At 48.9% G+C, this 19,587-nt stretch overlaps 1 protein-coding gene and 1 non-coding gene across 15 annotated transcripts in view; both read right to left on the bottom strand.

Moving 5' to 3' along the window:
* The window catches only part of NSMAF (neutral sphingomyelinase activation associated factor), an 83,291-nt gene extending 77,420 nt beyond the window's left edge, over positions 1-5,871 (bottom strand). For 12 of the 14 annotated variants that reach the window (XM_055286325.2, XM_063643288.1, XM_055286324.2 and 9 more), the window contains exon 1: positions 5,355-5,853. In XM_055286325.2, coding sequence (XP_055142300.1) covers positions 5,355-5,413 — 59 coding nt within the window. In that variant the 5' untranslated portion in view covers positions 5,414-5,853. Of the gene's footprint in view, positions 1-5,354 lie in introns of all 14 variants that reach the window. The other 2 variants (XM_055286330.2, XM_055286335.2) reach the window with 2 other exon arrangements.
* Positions 5,872-7,901: 2,030 nt separating this feature from the next.
* Positions 7,902-8,005, bottom strand: LOC129487103 (small nucleolar RNA U13). The gene has a single exon (XR_008659225.1). It is a non-coding gene; the product is annotated as a small nucleolar RNA U13 (small nucleolar RNA).
* Between the last annotated feature and the right edge of the window lie 11,582 nt (positions 8,006-19,587).

Below are 19,587 nucleotides of genomic sequence, written 5' to 3'. Positions count from 1 at the left end.
CATCTCTACTAAAAACATAAAATCAGCCAAGCGTGGTGGCTCATGCCTGTAATCCCAGCTACTTGGGAGGCTAAGGCAGGAGAATTGCTTGAACCCAGGAGGCGGAGTTTGCAGTGAGCCAAGATCGTGCCATTGCACTCCAGCCTGGGCAACAAAAGGGAAACTCCAACTCAAAAAAAAAAGAAAGTTAATATTAATCAGGGTTTGTGTGCCACCAAACCCGGCTAGTTTTTTTTTTATTTTTAGTAGAGACTGGGTTTCACCATGTTGACCAGGCTGGTCTCGAACTCCTGACCTCAAGTGATCCACCCACCTTGGCCTCCCAAAGTGCTGGGATTACAGGCATGAGGCACTACACCTGGCCTATTTAATATTAATCAAGAGTGTTATACGCTCATGGAATGTCCGAAACAAAGTTGAAACCTCAAAGTGCCTGTTAAACTATTAATGTAATATGTAGGCACCAAATACAGAATTCAAGATCACTAATTTCCATCCTTGAGTAGAAATTTTATGGAACTTACAAACCACAATTAAGAATTTATTCTGGGCCAGGTGCGGTGGCTCACGCCTGTAATCCCAGTACTTTGGGAGGCCGAGGCGGGAGGATCACAAGGTCAGGAGATCGAGACCATCCTGGCTAATGCGGTGAAACCCCGTCTCTACTAAAAACACAAAAAATTAGCCGGGCGTAGTGGTGGGCACCTGTAGTCCCAGCTACTCGGGAGGCTGAGGCAGGAGAATGGTGTGAACCCGGGAGGCAGAGCTTGCAGTGAGCCGAGATTGAGTCACTGCACTCCAGCCTGGGCGACAGAGCAAGACTCCGTCTCAAAAAAAAAAAAAAAAGAATTTATTCTATGACATTACAGAGATAAACCTATGACTCTTCCTCAGAAGGAAACATATCTCAACTATCTAAATTTCTTTTGTATTATGTATTTATTTTTGAAACAGTCTCACTCTGTTGACCAGGCTGGAGTGCAATGGCACAATCTCAGCTCACTGCAACGTCTGCCTCCCAAGTTCAAGCGATTCTCTTGTCTCAGCCTCCCGAGTAGCTGGGATTACAGGTGTGTGCCACCAAACCCGGCTAGTTTTTTTTTTATTTTTAGTAGAGACTGGGTTTCACCATGTTGACCAGGCTGGTCTCGAACTCCTGACCTCAAGTGATCCACCCACCTTGGCCTCCCAAAGTGCTGGGATTACAGGCATGAGGCACCACACCTGGCCTATTTATTTTTTAAATAGAGACAAGGTCTCCCTATGTTGCCCAGGCTGGTCTCAAAACTCCTGAGTTCAAACGATCCTTGTGCCTTGGCCTCCCAAAGTGCTGGGATTACAAGTGTAAGCCATGGCAGCTGGGCAAGTATCTAAATTTCTACATTACCCAAGAAATAGCTGTCATCCCAACACTCCACAGTGGATAGTAAAGCAAAAAAATTTAACAATTTGCCTACCTTAGTCTACTTGTAAATCATAAAATAGAAATGTCTTTTTTTTTTTTTTGCGATAGGGTCTCACTGTGTCACCCAGGCTGGGGTGCAGTGGTATGACCATTGCTCACTGTAACCTTGGACTCCTGGGCTCGAGCGATCTTCCCACCTTTTAATATATTTCATATTAAAATAGAAAGTTTGTATAATATCCTCATCTACTTACCTACTGTATACACCTGCCATCCCTGACAAATCCAAGGAAGACATGTGAATTGCCTTTAAAAAATGTTTTCAATTTACCCTCACCAACACCTGCACAGGACATTTTTAAAAAACAATAAAATCAATATGATTCCTGCCATCTAAATCTTTTTTTTTTTTTTTTTAGATGGAGTCTCGCTCTGTCGCCCAGGCTGGAGTGCAATGGCGCCATCTAGGCTCACTGCAACCTCCGCCTCCCAGGTTCAAGCAATTCTCCTGCCTCAGTCTCCTGAGTAGCTGGGACCACAGGTGCATGCCACCACGCCTGGTTAATTTTTGTATTTTTATTAGAGATTGGCCAGGCTGGTCTCGAACTCCTGACCTCGTGATCTTCCCACCTTGGCCTCCCAAAGTGTTGGGATTACAGGTGGTGCCCTGTGTCTGGCCTGCCACCTAAATCTTAACCAGGATATAAGTATACTTATTTTGAATGGCCAAGTGTCTGTTTGTTTTCTAATCCTTAAAATTACCAAAACATTTATTTATAAACATCACCATTAAATGGCACCACTTTATAGTTATTAAAATCAGAAGTCTGAGAGTAGAATTTCCATGTTTAGCAAATAAAAATATCATATGCCCAGTTATATTTGAACTTCAGATAAATAATATACTTTAAAAAATTTTAGTATAAGGGCCTGGCGTGGTGGCTCACGCCTGTAATCCCTGCACTTTGGGAGGCCGAGGCGGGTGGATCACGAGGTCAGGAGATCGAGACCATCCTGGCTAACACGGTGAAACCCTGTCTTTACTAAAAATACAAAAAATTAGCTGGGCGTGGTGGCGGGCACCTGTAGTCCCAGCTACTCAGGAGGCTGAGGCAGGAGAATGGCATGAACCCGGGAGGCGGGGCTTGCAGTGAGCCGAGATCACGCTACTGCACTCCAGCCTGGGCAACAGAGTGAGACTCAGTCTGAAAAAAACAAAAAAACATTTAGTATAAGTATATACCAAATATTGCATATACTATCGCATTTACTTATACTAAAAAAAATTTTAGTATAAGTATATACCAAATATTGCACATACTATCGCATTTACTTATACTAAAAAATTATTCATTGTTTATCTGAAATTCGAACTTAACTGGGTGTGCTGTATTTTATGAGATAATTCTAGCTGGAATTCTTACTTTATCACCTCTCACATACAATACACCACACCAAGACCTGTCAATCACACTTCCTAAAAACATCTAGAATCCATCCACTTTCCTCCATCTATTCTGCCACCACCTTGGTTTAAACCACCAATGCAAGAATCTCCTAGTCAGTCTCTATGCTTCTGCTTTCACAGGAATATCAAAGTACATCAACCTAACAATAAGAGAAATAAATGCTCATTTCAAGTTTCTTTTCTGGGGTCAATATTTGGTAGCTCTGGAAATCTAAAATCCCTTAATTAGCATGAGAGCCACCAGTGAACTTACAATGAACAGGTTGAGGCCTCTCATGGGTAACCTCTGAAACAATCCCTCTTCAAGTTTTCCAAGGAAAGTAACAATTTTCTTGGGTAAGCTGGAGCCAATGACCAGTCCAATCCATTTGCTAATGTGTTTATTGACGCAAGGGGATAAACCAGGAAAAATCTGGGCAGAAATGGTAAATTTGGGGCTTAATAAAGTTGCCTTGAAATATTCTTCTGTTTCAGAATGAATTCTAAGATTTATAAAGAGACTCCTTGATTCTAGTGCATACCTGATGTGAGATAGATTCCTGTCATTCAAAGGCGTATTCTATGCATTGAATGGAGTATGCCCATCAACCCAGGTTGCAAAGCCATGGAGCAGAGCACTAAACAATTTGGGCACTCAGCAAGTTATAATTCAAATAAATATAAAACACATGGCGCCAACTTTTTCAGATGACTGATGCTCAGGAACAGTTGATGCCTCCTGACTGGATAGATAAATGTTTTGGTTGCGAGAGCTAGAGTTCTCTCTGAACACTGCCAGGCTATCATGTTGTTGTCTGATCAATGAATTCTAACAAAGCAGCATATACATGGAAATATAAGTACAGGTTTCAAGGTTTGTGTGACACCACGGAGCTGTATGAGCTACCCAAATTGAACACAAATTACTTCATCGAAATAACAGCCAGAACCAAAAACGTTTCCCTGTATATCAAAGAGGCCACAGTATTGGCACGAATGACTCATATCATACAACATGATGGCAATTAAAGTGTGTCAAAGTTCTCACAATTTAAATCTGAATGTTCACCCACTCAGTACAGAGCACCAACAAGTCTTAATATTGTTGGTACTAAACAACGAAACTCCACTCAAGCTCTTTCCACAAGAAAAATGCATTACAAAATTAGTCAGAAGGGCATCCCTAAGTGTGAGTTACATAGTTAAGGCTCAGTTATTTAATAAACAACTCTTTCTGTGACTAAAACCTAATCACATCACCAAAAACATTTTTGAAAGCCATATCTGAGATATGTTTTCTGTGTATCGTATCTTCTTCTCTATAGTAGAAAAATTACATTTCGTACTGTGGACACACTGGTTAGACCAACATTACAGATTAGAGAGGGATGAATGTCTGGATCAAAGGGGTCGAGTCAACCCTTATAAAACAAGTGTAGACAAATCTTGAAGTCTGCACTTGTATTCCCACGTGTAACCTGTTTTGCTGGTATTCACTGATGAGACAACGTGACAGGCTAGCAGCACTGGAAGATCTGTAGCTCTCACAATCAAAACAGTGTGTTTGTAAAAATGATTCAGCCCCCCTTTCCTTTTGGCATCTGAGCTGCAGACCCAGCAAGTTGTTTCTGTCACCAAAAATGCTCTGGGAACTATACATAGAGCCGAAGTGAGCTTTCTTATGAGACTTCCCTTGGGGACAGGTCCAGAATCTCTGAAACGGAACTGCTGTGAGACCATTTTAGCTCGAGGGATCCCAAATCCTTACTGGGATGCCAGTGAGAATGAGTGCTCCGCTGCCGCACCGCGATTTCGACTGCAAAGTTTTCCAACACAAGGTCCACTGCGCAGGGAGCAAGTGTTTGGGAGGCAGGACCTTGGCTTTCCTCAGAATCAGGCCTTTCTGGCGGCCCTCCTCCCAGCCTTCCAGGGCATAGAGGTAGTCCTGTGTCTAAAGGAGTCGGCAAGAAAAAGGCGCGGCAATGCGAGTGGGTGGTCGCCGGCCTGCTCGGTGCCGCCCGGCGACCAACTCTGCGGCGCCGGCGCCGAGTGCCTGGACCCGATTAAGGGGAAGGATTAGAAAGGGGATGCCCGCCGGGCAGCGTACTCACCCTCCCCCGCGAACGCCCGGGCTCGCGTGCTGGGCGCCCGGGTAGGGACCCACGCCCGGACCCCGCGCGGCCTTCCGGGTGAGCTGCCCGCGGCCGCCGGGACCTGCACTGCAAGCTGGCTCGGCGTGCCTCGGCTCCGCGGTGGACTCTGGCCTGGCCCGTCATCCGGTTCCAGTCCCCGGCAGGCTCCGGCCCAGACCAGGCCCCCGGCCTCTCACCCGGACCTCAGGTTTCCGCCACAGCCCCCAGCCCAGGCCCTGGACGCGCGTCCGGCCCCTGCCTCCGTGCCCGGCCCCCACGCCGCCTCCCGTCCCTCAGATCTCCAGCCGGCGTCCCCACGACCGGCCCCGACCAGGCCCCCGGCTGGGCCCTTCTTCAGCTGGGCGCGCACCTCTCCTTGGAGTAGAGCTGCAGCTGCTGCTCCTGATGCTTCTTCCGGATAAACGCCATGGAGGGCAGGCGCGGGCAGGCGCAGAGCACACAGGCAGGCCCCGCCGCCGCCTGCCGAAGAGGTCCGGAGGAGTGGGGGAGGGCGGGCTTCGTGGCCGGCTGGAGAGCGCGCGGCTGCCGGCCTGGCTTCCAGTGCGGCGCCGCTGGGCGGCCGAGAGCCCGACGCGGCGTCCCGGCCGCGCTCACCGCAGCATCCTCGCGTGGGGACTCCGGCGGCACCGTGACTCAGGCCCGGAGGAGGGGCGTGCGGTGACACGAGGCGCCCCAAACTCAGGCCGCCTCAGAGGATCGCCAGGACCAGCGGCCAGACTAGGATCCGACCTCACACACTAAACGTTTCACCACTTTACCAACCATTGCAGGCTGCGTTTTAAGTATTTTACGCATAAAAAGGGATGCTGGTACATAAACCACCAATCTGTTGGCCACAAGGACTTGAAATAACAACGTTTTGGGTCCTGTGAAAAAAAAAAAAAAGACGGAAGTTAAAGGGGTGAAGGCAACTCGATCGTAACTATTCCAAATACACCAGGAATAAGTGGGGATTTATAGCCAAGGAGCAGGGAGCAGGTGTTCAGAAAACTGCTAAGAGGAAAACATCAATTCTGGGGGGAATTCTGGCTGAACCAACCTAACAGGAGTCCCAGCGAAGGCAGGCCAGGGGGTCAGATACCAAGGGTAGGGAATAAAGAATTTTGATCACATATGGAGGGTGGGGGATTCTTGCTAAACTGCCGTGGCAGTGTTACTTCCTAACACTGCATTTATAAGGAAGTGCACACAAGGACCTGGGAGAAGATTCCGAAGCCTAACTGAAGTTTGGCCAAGCAAAGAATCTTTAACACAGTCTCTTGATTGTTGAAATAATTGGTCGCATGACTTTTTTTTGTATATAACAGCTTTATTGGGATATAACTCACATACCAAACAAGTCAACCATTTAAAATGTATCATTCAGCGATTTTTAGTATATTTCCAGATATGTTCAACAATCACCACAATTTGAGAACATTTTCATCACATGTAAAAGAAACCCCTACCCTCTAGCTATCAGTCTTCCTAACTCTACCCTCCAAACCCCAGCCCTAGCAAACAATAATCAATTTCCTATCTCTATGGGTTTGCCTATTCTGGATATTTCATATAAATTCAGCCATACAATATGTGGCCTTTTGTGTCTGGCTTCTTTCATTTAGCGTAATGCTTTCAAGGTTCATCTATGTTGTAGCATGTATCTGTACAGTACTTCATTCCTTTAGATTGCTGGAGCATATTCTGTTGCATTTTGTTTATCCATTCATCAGTTGATAGACATTTCAGTTGTTTCCACATTTTGGCTATTGTGAATAAGGCTGCTGTACACAGTCGTGTACAGTTTTTTTATGGACCTATGTTTCCATTTCTGTTGAGTGGAATTGGAATCTAAGAGTGGAATTGCTGCATGTGGAGGCAAAAGCAGCTCCATCTTGGAAGCTAATCCTCCGTGTTGGCTTCTGATTGACCCCTGTTCTGGGAAGATTTCTACTTTATCTGTTGTTGCTTCTAAGATTTCTACTTTATCTGTTGTTGCTTGTGTAAGAGCAGGTATCTACCCAGTATGTTCTGTCCTTAATTCAAACAACTTGATGTTATTATACTTCAATTGTCCTACACATCCCTTCTGAACCACCCCTCCCCTATGGTATATAAGCCCTAAGGGGCTAGAGTGATGGCTCATGCCTGTAATCCCAATGCTTTTGGAGGTTGAGGCTGGAGGATTGCTTGAAGCCAGGAGTTCAAGACCAGCCTGGGCAACAAAGCAAGACCCTGTCTCTACAAAAAATAAAAAATAAAAATCACCTGGGCGCAGTGGCACACACCTATAGTCCCAGCTACCAGAGAGGCTGAGGAAGGAGAATCACTTGAGTCCAGGAGTTTGAGGCTTCTGTGAGCCATGATAGTACCACTGCACCCCAACCTAGGCAATACAGAGAGAGAGAGACTTTGTCTCAAAAGAAAAAAAAAAAAGCAATGAGTCTGGGGGTTAATAGCACAGCAATCCACCATCTCATCTTGCTGCCCAAGACACAGATATGGACATGGCTTCTGTTCCTTAGTCGCTATTAAATGTTTCTTCCCAAGGAACTTTATTTGTCAGCCTCTTTCTTCCACCTCCCGGCATCCCGGGACTTTGAGATAGATTTGTATAGGCCTGCCCCCCAGAGAACCGTGGGTCATATGGTAACTCCATGTCTAAATGTTTGAGAGACTGCCAGACTGTTTTCCAAAGTGGCTGTACCATTTAACATGCCCACCAGCAGCGTAGAAAGGTTCCAGTTTCTCTACATCTTCACCAGTATTTGTTATTACCTGACTTTTGTTTAGAGCTGTTCTAGTGGGTATGAGTGGTATCTCAATGTGGTTATAACGTCATATATGCTGAGAATGAGCCTTTGATTGTTTACCTTTGAGGGATTCTTGAATAACAAGCCTCTAAGTTTCTTTTTCACGTTAAACAGGTAATGTGCCGGACTCGTAACAAGGTTCAAGGGTGGCACATCTCACAGCTGCACATGAACACCCAATCATCACACTTATGAACCACAAAAGGATCCAAACCTCTGAATTGTATGCTTGTGGAAACATATCTCATACTGTCTTAAGGATGAGGTTTTGCAGGGTTACATTTTTAAAAGCTTCAAGGTAAAGGTACATCTCAGCTTTCTCTAGTAAGTCGCAGGACTGTGAAGAGAAGGCAGGGAAACCAAGAATAAAAACTGTGGCTGGGTCTTTTGAATTTGACCCCTAGCAGCACTGGACAAAATGCTATGTATAGTGAGCACACCCATTAAAAATTTTGGGAATGAATGAAGGTGCCTGGGTACCCTTTGACTGTGACTGAGTCTCTTCCATGTGTCCAAGTGCTGTGCAGAACCTGTAACACATTAGGTCAACATTCCTGGAGGAAATTGCGATGCCGTCTGGTAGCTAAGAAATAAATACATGAGCAGGTACACAATGAAATAAGATAATAAAATTTGCCAAAAGGTACATGATAAATTTCTTTATGAGAAGTACTACAAAAGGTTCTGTGAGTTCAGAGGAGAGAGATTAATTTGGCTGGAATAAGGAAAAAAAAAACCAACAACAAAAATCCAAAATGTAAGTTATCTTCTTGAAGTTAAACATTAGAGGAAGAGCCTTCCTTCCTTCCTTCCTTCCTCCCTCCCTCCCTCCCTCCCTCTCTCTCTCTCTCTCTCTCTCTTTCTTTCTTTCTTTCTTTCTTTCCCTCTCTGGCCCAGGCTGCAATCTACTCCGTTTGCTGCTGCCCGCGCCACTGACTGCCTGGGACTGCCGGCGCGCGCCACCGCTGCCTGCCTTTTCTCCTTTGGATGCAGGCACGCGTTCGCCATCTTGGCCACGCTGGTCGCCGGCTCCTGACGCCGAGTGCTCTGCCCGCCTCAGCCTCCCGAGGTGCTGGGACTACAGACGGAGTCTCGCTCACCCAGTGCTCAGTGTTGCCCGGGCTGGAGTGCGGTGGCGTGATCTGGCCTCGCGGCAGCCTCTACCCCCCGGCCGCCTGCCTTGGCCTGCCAGGGTGCTGGGATTGCAACCCCTGCCCGGCCGCCACCCCATCTGGAAGGTGGGGAACGCCTCTGCCCGGCCGCCCCGTCTGGGAGGTGAGGAGCACCTCTGCCCGGCCACCCACCGTCTGGGAAGTGAGGAGCGCCTCTGCCCGGCCACCCACCGTCTGGGAAGTGAGGAGCGCCTCTGCCCGGCCACCCACCGTCTGGGAAGTGAGGAGCGCCTCTGCCCGGCCGCCCTGTCTGGGAAGTGAGGAGCGCCTCTGCCCGGCCACCCACCGTCTGGGAAGTGAGGAGCGCCTCTGCCCGGCCACCCACCGTCTGGGAGGTGAGGAGCGCCTCTGCCCGGCCACCCACCGTCTGGGAGGTGAGGAGCGCCTCTGCCCGGCCACCCACCGTCTGGGAGGTGAGGAGCGCCTCTGCCCGGCCACCCACCGTCTGGGAGGTGAGGAGCGCCTCTGCCCGGCCACCCACCGTCTGGGAGGTGAGGAGCGCCTCTGCCCGGCCACCCACCGTCTGGGAGGTGAGGAGCGCCTCTGCCCGGCCACCCACCGTCTGGGAGGTGAGGAGCGCCTCTGCCCGGCCACCCACCGTCTGGGAGGTGAGGAGCGCCTCTGCCCGGCCACCCACCGTCTGGGAGGTGAGGAGCGCCTCTGCCCGGCCACCCACCGTCTGGGAGGTGAGGAGCGCCTCTGCCCGGCCACCCACCGTCTGGGAGGTGAGGAGCGCCTCTGCCCGGCCACCCACCGTCTGGGAGGTGAGGAGCGCCTCTGCCCGGCCACCCACCGTCTGGGAGGTGAGGAGCGCCTCTGCCCGGCCACCCACCGTCTGGGAGGTGAGGAGCGCCTCTGCCCGGCCACCCACCGTCTGGGAGGTGAGGAGCGCCTCTGCCCGGCCACCCACCGTCTGGGAGGTGAGGAGCGCCTCTGCCCGGCCACCCACCGTCTGGGAGGTGAGGAGCGCCTCTGCCCGGCCACCCACCGTCTGGGAGGTGAGGAGCGCCTCTGCCTGGCCACCCACCGTCTGGGAGGTGAGGAGCGCCTCTGCCCGGCCACCCACCGTCTGGGAGGTGAGGAGCGCCTCTGCCCGGCCACCCCGTCTGGGAAGTGAGGAGCGCCTCTGCCCGGCCACCCATCGTCTGGGAAGTGAGGAGCGCCTCTGCCCGGCCGCCCCGTCCGGGAAGAAATGAGGAGCGCCTCTGCCCGGGCGCCCCGTCCGGGAAGAAGTAAGGAGCGCCTCTGCCCGGCCGCCCCATCCGGGAAGAAGTGAGGAGCGCCTCTGCCCGGCCACCCATCGTCTGGGAAGTGAGGAGCGCCTCTGCCCGGCCTCCCATCGTCTGGGAGGTGAGGAGCGCCTCTGCCCGGCCGCCCCATCCGGGAAGAGGTGAGGAGCGCCTCTGCCCGGCCGCCCCGTCCGGGAAGAAGTGAGGAGCGCCTCTGCCCGGCCGCCCCGTCCGGGAAGAAGTGAGGAGCGCCTCTGCCCGGCTGCCCCGTCCGGGAAGAAGTGAGGAGCGCCTCTGCCCGGCCGCCCCGTCTGGGAAGTGAAGAGCGCCTCTGCCCGGCCGCCCCGTCCGGGAAGAAATGAGGAGCGCCTCTGCCCGGGCGCCCCATCCGGGAAGAAGTAAGGAGCGCCTCTGCCCGGCCGCCCCATCCGGGAAGAAGTGAGGAGCGCCTCTGCCCGGCCACCCATCGTCTGGGAAGTGAGGAGTGCCTCTGCCCGGCCGCCCCGTCTGGGAAGTGAGGAGCGCCTCTGCCCGGCCGCCCCGTCCGGGAAGAAGTGAGGAGCGCCTCTGCCCGGCCGCCCCGTCTGGGAAGTGAGGAGCGCCTCTGCCCGGCCGCCCCGTCCGGGAAGAAGTGGGGAGCTCCTCTGCCTGGCCGCCCCGTCCGGGAAGAAGTGAGGAGCGCCTCTGCCCGGCCGCCCCGTCCGGGAAGAAATGAGGAGCGCCTCTGCCCAGGCGCCCCATCCGGGAAGAAGTGAGGAGTGCCTCTGCCTGGCCGCCCCATCCGGGAAGAAGTGAGGAGTGCCTCTGCCCGGCCACCCATCGTCTGGGAAGTGAGGAGCGCCTCTGCCTGGCCACCCACCATCTGGGAAGTGAGGAGCGCCTCTGCCCGGCCGCCCCGTCTGGGAAGTGAGGAGCGCCTCTGCCCAGCCACCCCGTCTGGGAAGTGAGGAGCGCCTCTGCCCGGCCACCCATCGTCTGGGAAGTGAGGAGTGCCTCTGCCCGGCCGCCCCGTCTGGGAGGTGAGGAGCGCCTCTGCCCGGCCGCCCCGTCCGGGAGGAAGTGAGGAGCGCCTCTGCCCGGCCGCCCCGTCCGGGAGGAAGTGAGGAGCGCCTCTGCCCGGCCGCCCCGTCCGGGAGGAAGTGAGGAGCGCCTCTGCCCGGCCGCCCCGTCCGGGAGGAAGTGAGGAGCGCCTCTGCCCGGCCGCCCCGTCCGGGAGGAAGTGAGGAGCGCCTCTGCCCGGCCGCCCCGTCCGGGAGGAAGTGAGGAGCGCCTCTGCCCGGCCGCCCCGTCCGGGAAGAAGTGAGGAGCGCCTCTGCCCGGCCGCCCCGTTGGGAAGAAGTGAGGAGCGCCTCTGCCCGGCCGCCCCGTCCGGGAAGAAGTGAGGAGCGCCTCTGCCCGGCCGCCCCGTCTGGGAGGTAAGGAGCGCCTCTGCCCGGCCACCCATCGTCTGGGAGGTGAGGAGCGCCTCTGCCCGGCCACCCATCGTCTGGAAAGTGAGGAGCGCCTCTGCCCGACCACCCATCGTCTGGGAAGTGAGGAGCGCCTCTGCCCGGCCACCTATCGTCTGGGAAGAAGTGAGGAGCGTCTCTGCCTGGCCGCCCCGTCTGGGAAGTGAGGAGCCCCTCTGCCCGGCCGCCCCGTGTCTGGGTAGAAGTGAGGAGCTCCTCTGCCTGGCCGCTCCGTCTGGGAGGTCTACCACGGAGGCCAGAAGCAATGTGGGGGCTGGACGTGGTGGCTCACGCCTGTGGTCCCGGCACTCTGGGGGGCGAGGCGGGTTGATCACTTCGGGCTAGGAGTTCGAGACCAGTCTGGCCAACTTGGCGAAACATGAAGAATACAACAGACAAACCAACCAACCAACTCAATGACAACAAAACAGGTCTACCCTGGAGTCATACTCTAATTTTTTCTATTTTCCTCCCTTTCTGATCCTTTATCCCACTTTCTTTTTCTTCCTCTTCCTTCTCCCTCTTCTTCGTCAAATAGAGGATTGAGTTATTATCACTGATCCATATAAAGTCCCTCTCTCATTTATTTTAACTCCCACCCCCATTTCTATTCCCCGACTTCCCATGTGCAACCTTCCTAATATGTTTGATACGCATCTTTTTGTTTGTATGTATTTTTAGAAAATGTTTATTGTTTTTGTATGCAAAAAAAAAATTAATAAAAAAAAAAAAAAAGAAAAAAAAAAAAAAAAAAACATTAGAGGAAGATTAAATGTGATCTGATAGGTAGAGACTGTTAAGGAATCTCTCCTTAACCCAACTCTAGCCAAATTCCTCTGAGCCTACTTCTCAACTAGGCCTCAACCTTGGCCTATAAAAACCAGCACAAATAATGTAGTCCAGTCCCCATCCCCCACATTAAAAGACTTAAACAAACAAACATAATTTCTAACAGCTTGAGGCTACATCCCTAGGATAATCCAGTCCCACTTAATGTACCTGTCTGAGAAAGCTCAAAGCAATTAAAAGAATTTACTACTTGTGCCGGGCACGGGTGACTCACACCTGTAATCCCTGCACTTTGGGAGGCCAAGGTGGGTGGATCACTTGGGCTCAGAAGTTTGAGACCAGCCTGGCCATCATGGTGAAACCCCATCTGTACTAAAAATACAAAAAATTAGCCGGGCGTGGTGGCGGGCGCCTGTAACCCCAGCTACTTGGGAGGCTGAGGCAGGAGAATCACTTGAACCCAGGAGGTGGAGGTTGCAGTGAGCTGAGATAGCGCCATTGCACTCCAGCCTGGGTGACAGAGCAAGACTCCATCTCAAAAAAAAAAATAATAATTTACTATTTGTTCCAGCCAACATCTGACATAAGCCCCATCTGAGATAGTAAAGCCAACATCTGACATAGTAAAGGGTGTACTCTGACCACCCTTTCTTAGAACATTTACCAAAAAGGGCTTACAATTGTGAATCACTCCTCTGTCCCTTTAAGATGTATATGTGTCTCCTACAACTCACAGTGTCTTTCTCAAGGACCTGAAATCTATTCCTTTGAAATGTAATCATCAGGAAGTATAGGGCCTTGTCTCACAGGCTCTGTGAGAAAATAGAATCTCAACTTCAATAATGACCAGCTAGCGGACACAGCTGATCTAATCACATTTACACTGACCAACCCTTTCTAGATTTTTAATTCCCTTCCTCTATTCAGCCCCTGATTTCCCCCTCCCTACTCCCTCACTTTCACTTCAAAAATGTCCATCCACCTTTGCACAAATCAAAGTTGAATTTGTGCTGACTCCTGTCCCCTATTGCAATAATGTATTACTGATTAAAATCTGTCTTTACCATTTGAACTAGTGTCTGATTTTGTCTATCTTTGGCAGAAAGAAGGGAAGAAACACAATCAAAGGGATTGTCTTGAACAATAACTCAGAAGAGACACACTTCCTCTATAACAGTTTGTGTTTGTGGAGAATTGAGAGAACTGAGACTGGAGTTCCCTCATCCTCCCCTCACCAAAGCATCCACCCTACTAGCATCTGCCCTCTTATGCTTTGTCTTCATTTCCGCTATTTTAAGGTATATTTGCTCCAATCAAAGGCCAACTTCTCCTTTCTTCCCAACAATTTAGCTTCTGTAATGACCCTTTCTTCTTTCTTTCTCTCTCTTGCTTTGTCTATTTCTCCCTCACTGTTGAATCATTTCTATTTGAATGTAAATGTAGTTTTCGAAAAACTTTCCCTTTATCCTACATCTCTCTCCAACTCCCCATTCACAGAGGAACATCTTGAAATATCTGCCTATACATGCTGCTCCATTTTCTCACCTTGTGTTTTCTACAGTCCATTCCAATTGGACGTCCAGGCTAGATGTGGTGGCTCACACCTATAATCCCAGCATTTTGGGAGGCTAAGGCAGGAGGATGGCTTGAGGCAGGAGTTCAAGACCAGCCTGGGCAACATAGTGAGACTTCATCTCTACAAAAAAATTTTAAAAATTAGCCGGGTATGGTGGTGCGTGCCTGTAGTCCCAGCTACTTGGAAGGCTGAAGTGAGAGGATAAGTTGAGTCCAGGAGTCTGAGGCTGCAGTGAACTCTAACTACACCACTGCATTCCAGCCTGGGTAACACAGCAAGACTCTGCCGCCAAAAGTAATAATAATTGGACTTCTATTTCCACCACTCCACTGTAATGGTTCTTGTCAAATCACTACATTCACTGATTACTTTTCTAGCTTCATCTTTTTGAGCTACTTGCAGAATCAAATGTAGTATAACATAGCATTTAACGTATCTCCTCATTGGAGGGCTTTGCTCCCATTACTTCCAAGAGCCCACAGTTTCTTTGCTTTTCTCCTACCTTGATTCTTGCTTCTTGTCAGTCTCCTTAGTTTATTTCTCTCCTGACTAATTTCTTAATGTTGATTCTCTGTACTCAATCTCCAGGTAATTTCAACTGGTGCCATGACAGAGGGCTGTTGAGAAAAAAATTTCTGATACAGTTTGAGCTTCCCAAATCAAAAAATCCCAAATCCGAAATACTCCAAAATCCAAAACTTTTTGGGTGCTGACATGATGCTCGATAGAAATGCTCCTTGGAGCATTTTGGATTTCAGATTTTTGGATTAGAGATGTTCAACCAGTATGTATTCTGCAAGTATTTCAACATCCAAAACAAAATTCTGAAACCAAGAATATTTCTGGTCCCAAGCATTTCAGATAAGGGATACTCAACCTGTAGTAGCACATTCTTTTCTTACCTGAAGAAAATGGGCAATCGCCATTCCCTTACACGTTATGACTGCCTTCATGCTTTTAAGCTTCCTGTTCTCTCTGTCTAAAGTGCCGTCCTACCTTTCTACCATCTCTTCCTGTGAAAATCCTACCTGTCCTCTAAATTCCCATTCAAAACTTATTTGAAGTCTTTTTTTTTTTTTTTGAGACAGAGTCTTGCTGTGTCACACAGGCTGGAGTGCAGTGGCGGGATCTCAGCTCAGTGCAAGCTCCGCCTCCTGGGGTCACACCATTCTCCTGCCTCAGCCTCCCGAGTAGCTGGGACTACAGGCGCCCACCACCACGCCCAGCTAATTTTTTTGTATTTTTAGTAGAGACGGTGTTTCACCATGTTAGCCAGGATGGTCTCGATCTCCTGACCTCATGATCCACCCACCTTGGCCTTCCAAAGTGCTGAGATTACAGGCGTGAGCCACCGCGCCCGGCCTGAAGTCTTTTTAATGCACCCAAGTGGAATTTATCTCACATTCACTTACTCAATAGATATTTATTTCACATCAGTGTATGTCACGCATCCAGCTGGGCGTCAGTGGGTAGGTGCCTTTGAGACCATGGTTGGATGGGGATGTGAACAGTGATCCCATTTTACCTTATAAGGCCTATCTCCCTCTTTGGGTTAGAATCTCCTTGGGGACAGGAACAGTGACTTGTTGGTCTTTATATTCGCATTACCACTAAATATAGTGTCTTGCACTTACCAGTTGCCCAGTAAATGTTTGTTGAATTGAATATTGCACTTTCTTTTGTCAGCACTTGTATCTATTTTGATTTGTTGTACTGTAAATAAAAGAAAATTCAGTCAATAGTTGGAGTACATTTCCTCATCATTGGCATGGGTGGCACAGATGATTAATAGAAGCCTGACTTTTCTCTTAGACTTGTAGCCTTTTGATCACAAGATCATGCTCCATCACCATGATTGTACTCAGCTTCTGAGGAGAAATAAGGAGGAGGGGCAGGGCCAGCCTTATGTGTTTCTCTTATTAGTAGACCAAAAGCACTCCCAGAAATGCACACCAATCTTCCAGGCCAGAATTCTTGCATAGCAGCAGTGGAGACTGGGCAAACAAGTGTTTAACTCTTACAGCCTCAATATTGCCAAGCCTCCAGGCAGAAGCAGGTTGGGAATGGCTCCTGGGTCAGTCAATCTGCAATGTGTACCCCATTACTAAAATGAAAACTAGCCAGGAATACATATTGATACTTCTTCTTAAGGACGATCTTCTTCTTCTTAAGGAAGACCTGAGACTATTATTTTTTTCTTTACATGGTCTTCATTAAAAGGTATTGACTGTTTATTGTATGCCAGGAAATGTTCTAGGTACTAGAGACTCAGCCATAAATGATATGAAGTCCTTGCCCTTTGGAACTTAACTTCTGGTGAGAGTGACTATTTAAAAAGTGAATAATGTAAATTTAGGTAAGGATGAGTATCACAAGAAAAACTGGACCACAGTAAGGGGTCAGAGAAGTCTCCTCTGATCATTGATGTTTGAGCTGGCAACTAAATGAATTAAGAAACTTGGCCGGGCGCGGTGGCTCACGCTTGTAATCCCAGCACTTTGGGAGGCCGAGGCGGGCGGATCACGAGTTCAGGAGATCCAGACCACGGTGAAACCCCGTCTCTACTAAAAATACAAAAAAAAATTAGCCGGGCGTGGTGGCGGGCGCCTGTAGTCCCAGCTACTCGGAGAGGCTGAGGCAGGAGAATGGCGTGAACCCGGGAGGCGGAGCTTGCAGTGAGCCGAGATTGCGCCACTGCACTCCAGCCTGGGTGACAGGGTGAGACTCCGTCTCAAAAAAAAAATAAAAAAAAAAAAAAGAAACTTGAATGTGCAGATCCTGGGAAAAGGCATTCCAGGTAGAAGGAATAGCAAGGTCAACAGCCTGAACCAGCACTTTAGTGTCTAGAGCACACTAACGGCGAGAGATAGAGGCAGCAGGGCCCAGACCACAGGACAAAGGTGGGCACTGGATGTTTTATTATTATTGTTATTAATGTGTGACACAGGCCACTGGAGGGGTAAGAGCAGGAAAATGACATGATATGTTTTACATTTTAAAGTTTGACCACTGTGTTACAAGCCTGAAAGAAGCTCAAAACTTACATGGGCAGCAGGAAAATTTAGATAGAACTGTGATCAGCTGTTTCCTCTTGCGCATTTCGCTTAAATAACAAAGGGAATTGTATGAGTCTGGGTTCTCCAGAGAAACAGAACTAATAGGAGTTTATATACAGGAGTCTGGAATGTGTATATCCAAGTCTGAGCCCAAGAGCCTGAAAACCAGGAGAGCCCATTGTATAATCTCTAGTCTCATCCCAAGCCCAGAGGCAGAAGAACAATGTCCCAGCCCAAAGACAGTCAGGCAAAGAGAGATTATTCTCTCTTACTCCACTTTCGTGTCCTATTCAGGCCTCCAATAGATTGCTTGAGGCCTCTCCACATTGGGAAGGCTGTCTGCTTTACTCAGTCCACCAACTCAAACGGAACCTCCCCCGCAGACATACCCACAATAATGTTTAACCAAATATCTGACCCCAGGGACCAGTCAAGTTGACACACAAAAGTAGCCATCACAGGAATTTGTAGCTCAGGTACCTGGAAATCCAAAGTATAATATACATCAATGTTCGTTAATCCAGTGGCTCAACAAGTTCATCAGAGGCACAGTTTTTCGTCATCTGTCTGTTAGGCCTTCCCCATAGTTAGCTGCCTTCTAAGTCTGGTTCCCTTCCCCTATGGCTGGTAATAGGTAGCTTCTGGTATTTGGCCAGCTGCCTACTTTCTCCCTCAGGGTGAGAGACCTCATCCAGCCCAGCATGGCTAGAAAGTATCTAGAGACTCCCTTGATTGTCCCTATTAGTTCACATGACTTCCCCAAATCCAAGATTGATGAGGGAAATGAAACGTTCTCTGAGACTTTGGCCATCTCTAGAATTGGAGATAGAAGTTAACGTTCCCCAAAGTACACGGGTTAAGTAAGAAAGGGGTGGAAAAACAAATGAAAATGCGTGTGTGAGTAGGACCAGGTCCTGGGGCAGTAATGAGATTCGAGGCAGTTAAGTCACAGCAGACATTGCGTGTAACCACTTAACGTTTTCTCATTTTGGCAATGCCGGTGCAAGCCTCCTCTTCTCCCTTTCATACTTATCCGGGCCTGTGAGTTAGTGTTGAAATTAATGGGGGAATAAGACCTCACATTTTTTTTTAACAGGATTTTTTAGATGATTTTTTTCCCATGCAGTTAATACTGTTTCTGAGGTTCTGATTTTTATGTCCAGTTGGAAAAAATGAAATAGGAGCTGTATATGCCCATACTGGCAAAAATTTTTCCTCCATGGGTTCTATACAGCTTCCAGAGGGCATCTGTTATCTGTCACCTGCACAGTTTATCTTCCTTGCTTGGGTAAAGATTAGGATAATTGCTGAAGTCATCCCTCATTTAAGATCTTCTCCTTTGTACTTGATAAATCCAGCAATGTTTTTACTATGCATGTTGCTAATCAGAGATTAGTATAGATTAGGTTAGAAGATAAACAGGAAATTATAAATAAAACCATAATTTTAAGATATACATTGTATGTCCTAAAATACAGAAATGTCAACTTCATAAAAAGTAAGTGAAAATTAAAACAAAATGAGATACTATTTTCAGATATCGACGTGACAAATATCCCTACTGTCAATGGTCGTGTCCAGTGCTGAAGTGCTTAAACACTATTGCTGGAAGTAAAATTGGTAAATTTCTCTAGTGTAAACTGGTAAATGTTTAGTAACCAGCAAGTTGGAAGAAAACAGGCTGATTTGGAGTGTTTGCTAATTTCTGTCATGTAAAATACCCCCACTATGGCCAATTTCATGTTACCAACGTGAAATCACTGAATGCAGAGCTGGGAAGAGATGTATACATGTGAACTGGCTCTTCTGGAAGGCAATTTCAGTATATCACAGGATTCAACAAAATTTGTTTTTGTTTTTGTTTTTGTTTTTTGACACAAGGTCTCTCTCTGTTGCCCAGGCTAGAGTGCAGTGGCATGATCTCAACTCACTGCAACCTCCGCCTCCCGGGCTGAAGCAATTCTTTGACCTCAGCCTTCTGGGTAGCTGGGAGTACAGGTGAGCACCACCACACCCCGCTAAAAAAAAAAAAAAAAAAAACTTGTACATACACAGTCTTTCTATGTTGCCCAGGCTGGTCTCTTGAATTCCTGGGCTCAAGTGATCCTCCCCCCTTGGCCTGTCAAAGTGCTGAGATGACAGGCATGAGCCACAGTGTCTGTCCCAGTTTTACGTTTAATCAGTTAAAAACCAACAGTAGGGCTGGGCGCGGTGGCTCATGTCTGTATTCATACCACTTTGGGAGGCCTAGGAGGGCAGATCACTAGGTCAAGAGTTCGAGACCAGCCTGGCCAACATGATGAAACCCTGTCTCTACTAAGAATACAAAAATTTGCTGGGCGTGGTGGTGTGTGCCCGTAATCCCAGCTACTCGGGAGGTTGAGGCAGGAGAATTGCTTTAACCTGGGAGGCAGATGTTGCAGTAAGCCAAAATCGTGTCACTGCACTCCAGCCTGGGTGACAGAACGTTTCATTTCCCTCATCAGTCTTGGATTTGGGGAAGTCATGTGAACTAAGAGA

This window comes from Symphalangus syndactylus, chromosome 7 (assembly GCF_028878055.3).
Source record: "Symphalangus syndactylus isolate Jambi chromosome 7, NHGRI_mSymSyn1-v2.1_pri, whole genome shotgun sequence".
NCBI lineage: Eukaryota > Metazoa > Chordata > Mammalia > Primates > Hylobatidae > Symphalangus > Symphalangus syndactylus.
This window is presented reverse-complemented; position numbering and strand designations above follow the sequence as displayed.